General features: G+C 39.3%; 1 protein-coding gene across 3 annotated transcripts; it reads right to left on the bottom strand.

Moving 5' to 3' along the window:
* Nucleotides 1–2874: 2874 nt before the first annotated feature.
* On the bottom strand, nt 2875–10468 carry errfi1b (ERBB receptor feedback inhibitor 1b). Of its 3 annotated transcripts, none has more exons than XM_032521608.1 (4): nt 10216–10468; nt 5735–5888; nt 5084–5166; nt 2875–4063 (listed from the first exon to the last, which is right to left on the bottom strand). In XM_032521608.1, exons 2-4 carry the CDS (start codon nt 5779–5781, stop codon nt 3060–3062), a joined length of 1134 nt encoding a protein of 377 aa, XP_032377499.1. In that variant the 5' UTR covers nt 5782–5888; nt 10216–10468; the 3' UTR covers nt 2875–3059. The 3 variants fall into 3 exon arrangements, with proteins under 3 accessions (XP_032377499.1, XP_032377500.1, XP_032377501.1); XM_032521609.1 differs by lacking the exon at nt 10216–10468 and adding an exon at nt 6374–7532; XM_032521610.1 differs by lacking the exon at nt 5735–5888 and having other exon boundaries at nt 10216–10414.
* Between the last annotated feature and the right edge of the window lie 1701 nt (nt 10469–12169).

Raw genomic sequence — 12169 nt, 5'->3', positions numbered from 1 at the left:
GAAAATTGTAGAAGTAAATGCTGATTGGTTCTCATTTCATGTTGTCTCCAACATGTTTTATCTCATAGCAGCAGGACACAGGTATAGTTGTTCACATTAAAAAAATTACATTAGCAAACTGTCTCCAACAGTCTCAGCTTCTTCTCAGTTAAGGTTTTCTTCAAATATTTATGGGACAATACAGTGGGGCTCGAAAGTTCGTGCACCCCAGTGAAAAATTTGTATTAATGTGCATAATAAATCCAAGACAAGATGGGAAAATCTCAAAGGCATTAAATGACAGACATTCGTATAATATGTCACACAAAGTTAGAAGCAGTTGTCTAGAAAACTGAAACTGAACATAGTTGACGCTCACAAAGGAGGAGAAGGTTATAAGAAGATAGCAAAACTTTTTCAGATGCGAATATCCTCTGTTCGGAATGTAATTAAGAAATGACAGTCATCAGGAACAGTGGAAGTTAAAGCAAGATCTGGAAGACCAAAAAAAACATCATACAGAACAGCTCGCAGGATTGTGAGAAAAGCAGGTCCAAACCCATGTTTGACTGCACGATCCATCCAGAAAGACCTGGCAGACACTGGAGTTGTGGTACACCATTCCACTATAAAGAGATACTTGTACAAACATGGTCTTCATGGAAGAGTCATCAGAAGAAAACCTCTTCTACGTCCTCACCACAAAAATCAGCGTTTGACGTTTGCAAATGAACATATAGACAAGCGTGATGTATTGTGGAAACAAGTTCTGTGGACCGATGAGGTTAAAATAGAACTTTTTGGCCCGACTGTGCAAAGGTACGTTTGAGAAGAGAGGGCACAGAATTTAATAAAAAGAACCTCTGTCCAACTGTTAAGCATGGGGGTGAATCAATCATGCTTTGGGGTTGTATTGCAGCCAATGGCACAGGGAACATTTCACAAGTTCAAGAAAAAATGGATTTAATAAAATTAACTTGATGCCATCTGTGAAAAAAGCTGAAGTTAAAGAGAGGATGACTTCTACAAATGGATAATGATCCTAAACACACCTCAAAATCCACAGTGGATTACATCAAGAGGCAAAAAACTGAAGGTTTTGCCATGGCCTTCATAATCTCCTGACCTCAACACAATTGAAAATCCATGGATAGACTTTAAAAGAGCAGTGCGTGACAGACAGCCCAGAAATCTCCAAGAACTGGAAGACTTTTGGAAGGAAGAATGGGCGAAGATACCTCAAACAAGAATTGAAAGACTCTTGGCTGGAACAAGAAGCGTTTCCAAGCTGTGATACTTGCCAAAGGGGGAAGTACAAGGTGTTTACTCTGCAGGGTGCCCAAACTTTTGCAGACGCCCTTTTTTTTAGTTTTCTGTTATTTTGAAAGTGTAAATGATGGAAATAAAATCTTACTTTTTGTGACATATTATATGAATGTCTAATCTGTCATTTGATGCCTTTTGGAGATTTTTCCGTCTTTTCTTGGCTTCTTTATGCACATTAATACAATTTTTTTACCTGGGGTGCCCAAACGTTCGAGCCCCACTATAACACTGGAAAAATAAAGAGGTGATATGTTTTTGTCGCTTTTCAAAAGAAGGCTGTAGTTTCAGAAGGATCAAATGTCAAAAACAAAAGCTGGGCGCCTGGATAAGTCAGTTGGTAGAGCGGGCCCCTCTCTCTCCCCTTTCATGTCTCAGCTGTTATATAAAAATAAAGTTCGAAAATGCCCCAAAAAAAGTCATCTTTGAAAAGAAAATTAAAAAAAATTCAAGTGTCCTGAGAATGCTGGCTAAACAGCACAACCCCCCCCAAAAAAATACTATACAATTGGTACATATAGTTCCGGTGCAGAAAAAAGGACATTGAGTCTATCATAGAATGAATAAGTTATTTTATTTCTATAAATAGATTAAAAACGCAGTTTTACAATTATTTACTTTTGACAAAAACAACATTATGTTAGCTTACAAACAGCCTTTGCTAACAGAATCTTCATGAGGACTTCCAACCTGTTGATGTAGCAAAGCGTATGTAAGTGGACGGCTCCCCCGGGGGAGGGGGAGTGCCGGGGGGGCGGTGCCCTCAACAGTGTAACATAACATGATTTCCACGCCCACACAGAATCATTAAAGGCCCAATCTGTACTTTTCTGAAATAAAAAAAAAAAACAATAATATATTATATATTATCTATATATATATATATATATATATACATATATACACACACACACACATTGTTTGGGCTAAATGCACAAACATAATGAAAAAGATTCATCATAATGTTTAAAAGTTTATCAACTGCCCAATACTGAAAATTAAGGCTTTCTTTACTCCTGTGTAAACAAACACTACTGATGAAAAACATGTTTGTGAAAAGGAAAGCTGGGTGATGAAAATGAAGTGTTTGCCTGCAAAAGTCATGGAAATAAGAAGTGTTTTATCAGGTGTAGTGCTGGAGTTGACTGTAGTTCAAAGCATGTTTTGGTTGTGTTGTGTCGTTCTTGTATTGGCCACATTGTTCATTGTTAAATTTACCATAGCTCTCATTTGATTCAGCAAAACAGTAAATCTATCAATACATTATACTTAAGATTTCAAGCAGCATTGTCATAAAACACATGGGTTTGCACAAGCCCAGCTTGTACCTACAGTAATTATTTGCTCTCTTTTAAGAAATATAGTGTTAGTAATATGAGCATATGGCTGTCAGAATTAATGAGTGATAAGACATATCTGTGAGAAAACTGCAGTATCTGAGTAAACCAAACACTTGAAATGGTTACGTAATAATGTCTTAACTATTAGTGAAAATACTGGAATGTTATGGTGCTAAAATACTGACCGGTAAAATGTTCAATTAGAAAAGGAGACAGTAACCTCACAGTGTTGTGTGACATAAGTGGTCTTGAAATACATCAGTCATTAAAAATAACACCAATATGATATTAGACATGTGAGTGTAGCATGTAAATGTTTTCACAGACTCTGTTCAATAGTGTATCATATTGTTATTAATGATGTCAGTCACAGTTTTGTACTCATCAAGTTTCAGACAGGGAGATAAGCAAGGGTTTCTATCTGTTCTGCCAGATGCTGCTGTTTCCCGTCCTGGCCGGTTCACTCAGGAGTCTTTCTCGTCTGTCTGAGTATGTCGGTCGGCCCGGCGGCAGGAGGATATAGTGCGTGGCGCTGGCCTGTCTGCCATCCTTCAAAATTGGAACAATGCAGGGAGAAAACTGAGCTGCAGGTGGCGTCCTTTCACACTGTTGTCTCTGTAATGCCTTACTCACATATTTTGGATTAGCAGCAAAACTCTGTGTGGCAGGCATCACACCATTGATATAAATTGGAAGGCTTTTGGGGCTCGGGGTACGTGGTGGGCAGGGTGGGACTATGGGGATCCTTGGAGGAATTTTGGGAGGCTTGTCTTCCTGGCTGGCGCTCACAGTCCTTAAGAGAGAGGGACGTTTTTGCAGAATGGGGATACGAGGAGGGATTAGGGGCTTGTCAGTGGGGCAGGTTGTGCTGCTGCTGTGGAGAGGCTGGGAAGTAGGGTCTACACAGGGAAACTGGAGTCTGGATGATTGGTGTTGTTCTGGCTGTTTGCTACACAAAGTATCTCCAACAGCTGAAACCGCATGCTGGTGGTCTTCTCTCTGGAGAGCTAGTGCCCAAAACCCACTTCCTCTCCCTGATGGTCTGTCCTCTCTGAATGGCCAAGAGAAAGCCATGGAGCCAGTCCCGGCACCACCAGCCTGCAATGAGCTCTCCTGGTAGGCGTAATTCACTTGGCCACAGTCTCGGTTCATTCCCCTACACATGGGCTTAGGGCAGCTTTTAGGCAAAAGGCGGCGTCTGTCGCTGGTAAAAAACTCCACCTCACTATCGGCTGCCTCATCAGACATGACCTCCTCAGGGTCAGGCAGAGGCGGCAAGGGTTTAGCTTCTCTCTGGTGGCCCCCGAACAATGTCCGCCTCTGGGAAGAAGGGACCACCTGGTCTCCCTCATGGGGTCGCAGTATGTTGTCAGACGCTTGCCGGTAAGTATCAGAGTAGAAAGGAAACTGGGAGATGTTACCTGGGAAGGGGAAAAACAATCAGGTATTAGACAACTGGCTTCATGAAATCCTAAATTGAACTGTACACCAAGAAGCCGCTGCTTCGTTATACAAGGTTTTGCTATCACTGTTGTTTCCTTCAGTGCAGAAACAATTCTCAGAAAAAGAAACATGGAAAACAACTTCTAATGAGAAAAAAACTTTTAACTAGAGTGTAGTGATGGTGTAGGAGGGAGAAAATACCAAGGGGAGTGGGCGGCCTACTCTACTTGAAAAAAACTCCTGTTTTGCTGAAAGTATCATACAGGAAACAGGAGTAAAAACATGGTGAAAACAGCCGCTTAACCTATCACCCTCTTCGTCAAACAACAGCCACAACACCCTGATTAACACAGGAATCGCCATTATCTGCGGGGCAGGCCATAATCTTAACGGAGCTTCCCATAACCTTCTCTGTGGAAACATCCGACGTGCCCCAGACTGCTGGAACAGCTGGTGGCCAGGGAGCAATAGCTTCCCCTCCTCCTTCCCCCCCCACTCTGTCCTCTGCTACACAGCTCAGTCCAGTGATGACAAACTCACGTTTACCTTGTCAACATGCTGTTTTATTAGTCAAACAGGGTTTGAACTCGTTTGTCAAACCAAGATTTCAGAATATGGAAATGAAAAAAAAGTTATCAATGTTTTGTGTTGTTTATTTCAAAGTTTGCAAATACATGATAATCACGTCTGTGTGTTTGAACACATGTTCATTTCAATCTCAAGGTTAATTCTAATGTAACTCACCCAGGTTATGGTAGCAACTCATTTTCAAAAAAACATTCCTGCAATTACCAATAATTACAGATGAATATGAGTATAATAATATTTATTAGACTGAGATTAACTGAGATTCTGTCAAACACAAAGCATTTAAACCATCTCAAGTGTCACATGCATCCAATTAAATTGAACCGGTGCTAGTTGTAAACAAAAGTTGATCCGTAGTAATATCAACTTATAATAACTTATATGTATAAAAAAACATGTAAAAGACTCACAGTTAAATTCTTTGGCCATTCCTTCCTGTTGTTGAAGCTCCGTCAGGTTTTGTTCCATGTCAGCACTCAGGCCAAAGCACTCTTTGTAAAGCAAGAGAGGTTGAGAAATGTAAATCATTCCTACAAATAACCTATTACGTGTAAGTCATTAAATATGTGAAATAACAAGCATGACACATGCTTCAACAGAACATAGGTTCTGTTCTCCTTTATGTATTTACATTATTAAACAGCATTGCAGGTTGCCCAACGTCTTCTCGCAGCCATATTCTTCACATATCTGTGCTCTATTTTCACCAAATTTACCTATCTTTTACTATTGCTAAAACTGTCTACTCGTACTCTGTATGTACAACATTAACAACATGTGTATTGCATCTTAAATATTTGTTTTTGGACCCACACATTAAATGTTGAACTCATTTTAATTAGTGATTTTTATGTCTGTTTACACATAAAACATAAATAATTAAAACCCATTGTTGGTAGTTTTAAGTATTTAATGAATATCTAATAAGGACATTGCCAGAATTAAATTCCTGATATTGTATTTTCAAAGTAAAAGTAATGTGTGTATTGTCACACTATGTAATAATAACTGATCCTTGTTTACATTTGGTTTCTTTCCATAAAAGAGTGGTGTTTGCGTACCTGTTCAGGTCATGTTGTCCCCAGGAGTTAATCTGATTCCCAGCCATGTTGTGGCAGAAATTGTGATGTTAAAAAGCACAAAGGTCTGTTTGCTATCGGAACACAAGTCAGCTCTATCAAACCCATCACAGCATCATTAGAACCATCAAAAAAGCTGTTGGAGACAAACAGAAAACCAAGTGTCAGGAGCTATTTTTCTTGAGCAGGTGTGTCAGAATCAAGCTTTAAACACAAAAAACATGACACAATTTTCTACATTTGGCTTTTGCCTTACATCACTCAGTTCATTTGTTCCAGTCACACCTTTGCCAGTGTGAAATGGCCATAAACGGCATATAAACAGTGTACATCTGGAGCACAACCAACTGCACATACTCATCCTACCAGGCGGGTCAAAGGTCAAGACTGCTACTCCAAAACAAGAGGTTCACAACACACACATATATCACCTTTAGATAAATCATTTATAATATTCACACAGCACGGCTCATTACACACCTACATTCTACTTGTTACTCTGTCCGGACATTACTCACTCAAGAGCTTGGAAGGAAACACTGAGTAACTGAGTATATAAAAAGCATTTTGTGAGAGTAGTAGGCAAGAGATTTAGATTACTAGGTACAGTAAATAACTTACATTTCTGAAACTCTGCATCGTTTTTGGTGAGCCTCAAACAACAGTCACAACAAAAGCCCAGTAAATTACTTCAGTCTGCTCTGGCTGCTGCCATGTGTGTCTCTTTGTGGTTCCAGCTTAAAGCCATTTGTCTGATGAGCATGCTATTACACAACCTCTGGGTCAGATGTGGGAGGGCAGCAGCACTCCCCACCCTCCTCTCTCTCTGTGACCATGAAACCCTGCAGTATCCGCCCTTACAACAGGGGCTAATTGTGCAGCATTCCAGTGATGCTGAATGACAAACTCCACCACCACCGTTTGTTGGATTTTCAGTTTAAAAAGTTAATGAGTCAAAGAAAGACATGCTATCGTTTAATTTATATGCTTGTATACATGTACATACAAAACACCACGTTGCTTGATTCCAATGCTCGCCATTCTAACATTTAACTACATACATGACTGCCGCTTCCTGCCAGCCCTTTTGCGTGGAGATGAACACATGTATTCTGGATCAAGTGGTGGTCATCCTTAGAGTAGTCTCGCATTACCAGACCAGTCTCCACAGCGCTGCAGAGTAAGTTTCCTTAGAGATGCACCAATATGGAATCTCAAGGCCAATAATGATGACAATAATAATAATTATCTGTTTGTTGTGACCGATATTGAAACGCAAATACCCATACAGAACCAGGTTTTTTAAGTGCCATCCCTAGTCCGCAGCCATTTGACAACTGAAGGGGTTTAAAACTGAGTGAAGCCCCTGTGTCCGTGGGCCTCTACCCTGTGGCACAGTTCACAAGCAAAGTACTCATTCCCTTCCAGCTTCTAGCAGGGATGCTGCTTATTAACCTGCACCCTTGACTCTTCAAATATGAATGACAATGCAATAGCTCTGAGTAACTTTAATTTGACATTTTAATTACCCACATTATTGTTCAAACTTGAATATGCCTCATCTAGGTTTTTAAATAAATGTGAACAAATCCAACTTTTTTCATAATAAAGTCAAATGATCTACTTCATTTTGGTAAGAACTGACAAATGCTTCATGCTCATATAATAAAATGGTTCCCAGGCCTGTAATTGCCTACAGTAAACAGCTACATTAAAAAAAAAAAATGAAAACATTGAACAAAAAATACACTATAAATCTGCATTCCCGTCCACAGAATTCAGCTGCAAACCACTAGTTAATAACACACGTCTCCTACTCGCCCGGATGACAAAACAAGGTCTCAATATTACTATCACACTGCAATCTCATCCTTCAAAGTCTAGCTTTGTTTCATGTTACTCATATGCCTACAGTCTATGTGGGAAGCAAACATTGCAGAGCATGCATAATGCAACACAAAAACACACCACAAACAAAACAGTGACCCATGCGTCCTATTTGAATATTTATGTCATCCTTAAAACAACCGACTGTGGCGTCATTTCCGCCAGTGATCCTCGGAGATGGAAGACGCTGAACAATTATGAATTCTACCGGCAAGTACTCCGTGTCCATGAATGGAGCCACTCTCAGGCATGAATGGGGCTTTGTGTCACTTTGGTGCGCAGTAAAGCAAGCCTGAAAACACAAGTGAACTCTCCCATGAGGTTAGGACTGAAGATACACCATGGAGACTGGCAGAAATTGCCAAGGTATGAGTCTGTGCCACAGATTCCCTGCAGGAGGATTGCAAGTACTGACCGTAGAAAGGAGAAGCCGTAGGCAGAAAAACAGTTTGTTTATCTCGGGCAGGAGCCTTGATGTGATGTCCTCGGCTGCCCTCCCCTCATTTTTATTTCAGGCAATATAACATAATCTGGACATTTACAGATGATTTATTTATGATTCTGGCATAAAGTAGGCCTATGTGCTTTACATCACCTGATTACAACTTGCTGTTAATTCTGCTGGCCAAGTAATGCTCACAGGTTAGTAGCTGGACAGAAGTCTTACCAATGCCTTCATTGTAAATGTTTTCACCACAACATTAGAAGGCCACAACACTGAAATGCAGTAGTATTTGACTTAAATTTCTCAACACCAGTATTTGCTGCCTACATGAAAGTTTCTTTAAACAAATAATCTAAATAGAAAAGTGTTGTTGTTAAAGGTTAATATATCTATCAATCAATCAATCAATCAAATGTAAATTAAAGTGTAAAATCACCATTAAACATGGTCTTAGTGCACTTTTTTAGTGCATTTAAATATGTTACTTGGCCTTTCTAGTGCCGATTGCTGTAGGTACATTTTACAAAATATAATTATAACAACTTAGTCCTGTGCAAAAGTGTGCAGAAATTCAATCTGTTCATATTTTTATATACTGGAAAAAGTACACCCACCTGGCCATTATATGCCACACACAACATAGACCTAGGAATCTTTAAATAGAAATCTCTGAATCTAGACTTACTTTGACTGTGTGACTGATGCTGGTGAATCATTAGGGTCTGAGATTGGCCCATTTAATTCATGAACTGTAGTGTAGTTAACATAAGAACAGTCAGTTTGTAAGAATATGAATCATTCAACACTGTTCAAATTATTATGAGCCATATTTGGTTTGAAGATGATTCAATAGGTGTTGGTGATAGACAAGACAAAAATGATAGCTGATTCTCATTTGCTTACAGCCTGCAGGTGTGGAAGTTATATGAGGCTGTAGGAAATATTTCACTTTGTGAGTTAGCGAAAGCTGTAGACTGTAATTTTGAATCAGTCATGGTTTACCTTAAATAAATCCCAAATTTGCATTCATAATTTGGTGATATTGCAATGTATATTATAGCCCAATATTTTTATAAAGAGTGGAAAAGAGAAAAACGGCTATCCAAAATTGTATTTCCTCTAGCAAATTAATTTCCAGCTTTCAAATGTACTTTCAACCTGTATAAAGAAAAATGACATATAAAAACGACCTGAGTGAGAGAGAGAGCCATTCATGCATGAAATGGGTAGGCAACAATCTATTGAAGCAACAATTTAAAACTAAAAAACTGTAATTCAATACTGTTAACAATTTTCAATATTTTAATTTAAGTTCATCAAATTTTAATTACATTTTAGAGTTTTTTATTTAACTAGAATAAAACTACTACATGTTTCAGTGCATTTGTTTCAGAAATCATATTTATTAAATGATTTCTGAAACATGTCAAACTACATGTTTCAGAAATCACATTGTTACAGATTAAAATACATATTTTGTAGTTTCATTAAACGGGTCAATATGTATATATTATAGGCTACATACACACGTAGACATAACCAGATACATGTAGCTGATAGATAGATAGATAGATAGATAGATAGATAGATAGATAGATAGATAGATAGATAGATAGATAGATAGATAGATAGATAGATAGATAGATAACTTGTATTTTATTTTAGATTTGACCAAACTCCACACACCAACTCCACTATGTTGGCATTGACTTTAGCGTCCACTAGCGGCTTACCGGGGATGGGCCGAGCAGTCCCAGACTCACCCATCCCGCCTCGATGGGACTTCACTGGTTTACGCGGACATCAAGTAACTTTACAGCGGGTAAAGAGAGCAGCCTGACAAATAGACAGACAAATAACCCAAACAGACGAGCTTAGCTAAGTAACTAGTCAACACAATTTTAAAAAGAGCGACTTGAAAAGAAACAACAAACGTTACAGTAGCCTAACGTTTGACCAACGGCCGAGTCTCCTCATTCGTTCACGTTAAGATCCGCGCGAGGAATAGATATGCTTCTAGCTAAATAAGCAGGCTCCCGTTTACATGAAACTCTTTGTCGCTTAGTTTAAGTAGATTTAAAGCACAGTTCTTATCAAATAGTCTAACTAACATAATAAAAGCAAGTCCTACCATGAAAACGCAGACAATTGGTGTCCATCACGTAAAGTCGGGTCGGCCGACCTGTTCCTGTCCAATGTCAGAAAAGCTATGAGTAGCCTTTAGTAGCCTACGAGCCAGTCTCCCTGTCAATACTAAACCATGTGCAACATCCCTCCTCTGACAACAACACTGGGAGGTGAAACTCGTTTTGTCAGCGTGACGCGTGTTTCCACATCTCCTTTTAAAAGCATCCAGCACCCCGAGGACGTAGGCTACTGTTAACTCCACCCAAGTCCGCCTTAAAAGGAAGAAAAAAATCCCCCTGGAAAATAAAAACCATTAGGGAAATCTAAACACCATTAAGAAAAGTATAGCCTGGGGTATGGTTTAACCTGCAGTGGTGGGGGGGAAAACTACATTTGTGGGATTTTTTTTTTTCAATATTCACATTATTTCTACTCCACTTAGCCTATTCACGGAGGGAAATATTGTAGGCCTGTTTATTTTGTAGCCTATACCATCCACTAGGCTACATTGAACGGACTTATAGTAGCCTACTTTGCAGATTTCAATTTAACAAACAAAACACATGATAGTTGGATGTTGGTGCATTGTTCTTTATTAAAGTAGTCTACCCAGCAGTAGGCTAGGCATTACAATGCTGCTTGTAGGCTACATTAATACATCACCAATAATAATCCATTAACACGGTCATTCATGCAGGATTTTACTTTTGATGGTATCATTTGCTGCTACTATTTTTGTACTTGTGTATTTATCCAGGGGTTTGCCTTGAGTATTTAGCCTGAAGGATCTGACTGCTTCCTCCACCACTGTAAACCAAAAAATAAGCTGTCAGCCTGGTCGATTTTCAGTTAAAAATAATGAGCCCATAAACTACTCACACAGAAACTGCCCCCCAGGTGCAGCTGTCAATATATGTGTCTTGACTCCCAGTAATATTAAGGAAAAAATATTGAAATCAGTGATGGACTTTAAGGCTCCAACTTTAAAATCAAAAAAGGAAAAATGCAATATTTTTGAGCACTCTTTGCATTTGATTTATTTAATTTATGCACAGAGAGAGAAGTCCATAATAATCATTTTATCTGCCTTGTGTGATGAGTTTATGGGAAATTGCCCTTCATAAGGCAGTAAACAATTTTGGTCTGACTTTATGTGGGAGTCAGAGTGTGTGTGGGTGGCTTTTGGCATGAGTCCAATGGGCTATAGGACTGATAGAGAAGAACAAGTACAAGATGGCAGCCCAGTTGTGGTGGATGAGGACGTTTTTTGAAGCCTGGATGTCACATAGGAGTTCACTGTGTGTGTTTTTGGTCTTCATTCACGCTGAGAGAGGCAGAAGGACAATACAAGAGGCCATTTACTAGAAACTAACAGGGAAGTGAGTGCAGGCCATTCTTGTTTTTACCACAGTCTTCCACAAACAGAGAAATGTATCTTTTTAGATAAAACAGATGTTGACAAAGTTTCCTTTTAGGAACATCATTTGGAATTAGGAAAAATCAGAAGTTGGAAAAAAAGGTTATAAATTGCAATATATCGCAGAATATTGCAATATGTTTAAAATCACACTTATATCGTATCGTGGCATAATATCGTGATGATATCGTATCGGGAGGTGTATGGTGATTGCCACCCCTAGGGGTAGGGTTAGGGTTCAACCATCTCTTCCTCTCTCTCTCTCTTGCTCTGTCTCTGTCTTGCTCTCGACCTGACTGCAGGTCTTAGTAGTAAGCAACTTGATTGGGCAAATGATCCCATTTGATGGCGTCTGGCACTTTGGAGAGGTGTTCTCTTCATGGATGAACCCTAACCATAACACCAGATACTGACAGGTTTTCGGACCCCTCCAATACAGTAAGAATGCACGTTTTAGAGTGGCCTTTTCTTGTGGCCAGCTTAAGGCACACCTGTGCCTAATCAGCATCTTGATGTGCCACACCTGTGAGGTGGATGGATT

The sequence above is a fragment of the Etheostoma spectabile genome, chromosome 7 (genome assembly GCF_008692095.1).
Source record: "Etheostoma spectabile isolate EspeVRDwgs_2016 chromosome 7, UIUC_Espe_1.0, whole genome shotgun sequence".
Taxonomy (NCBI): domain Eukaryota; kingdom Metazoa; phylum Chordata; class Actinopteri; order Perciformes; family Percidae; genus Etheostoma; species Etheostoma spectabile.
Note: the sequence above shows the minus strand (reverse complement) of the source record. Positions and strands in the feature narration are given on the sequence as shown.

What these genes read in the sequence shown, in the direction of transcription:
- errfi1b (XM_032521608.1), bottom strand. Translation starts at nt 5,781, where the DNA reads ATGGCTGGGAATCAGATTAACTCCTGGGGACAACATGACCTGAACAG. An exon ending in GGACAACATGACCTGAACAG is followed by an intron (nt 5,167 to 5,734) that starts GTACGCAAACAC and finishes CTTGCTTTACAA; the next exon opens with AGAGTGCTTTGGCCTGAGTG. An exon ending in AATGGCCAAAGAATTTAACT is followed by an intron (nt 4,064 to 5,083) that starts GTGAGTCTTTTA and finishes TCCCCTTCCCAG; the next exon opens with GTAACATCTCCCAGTTTCCT.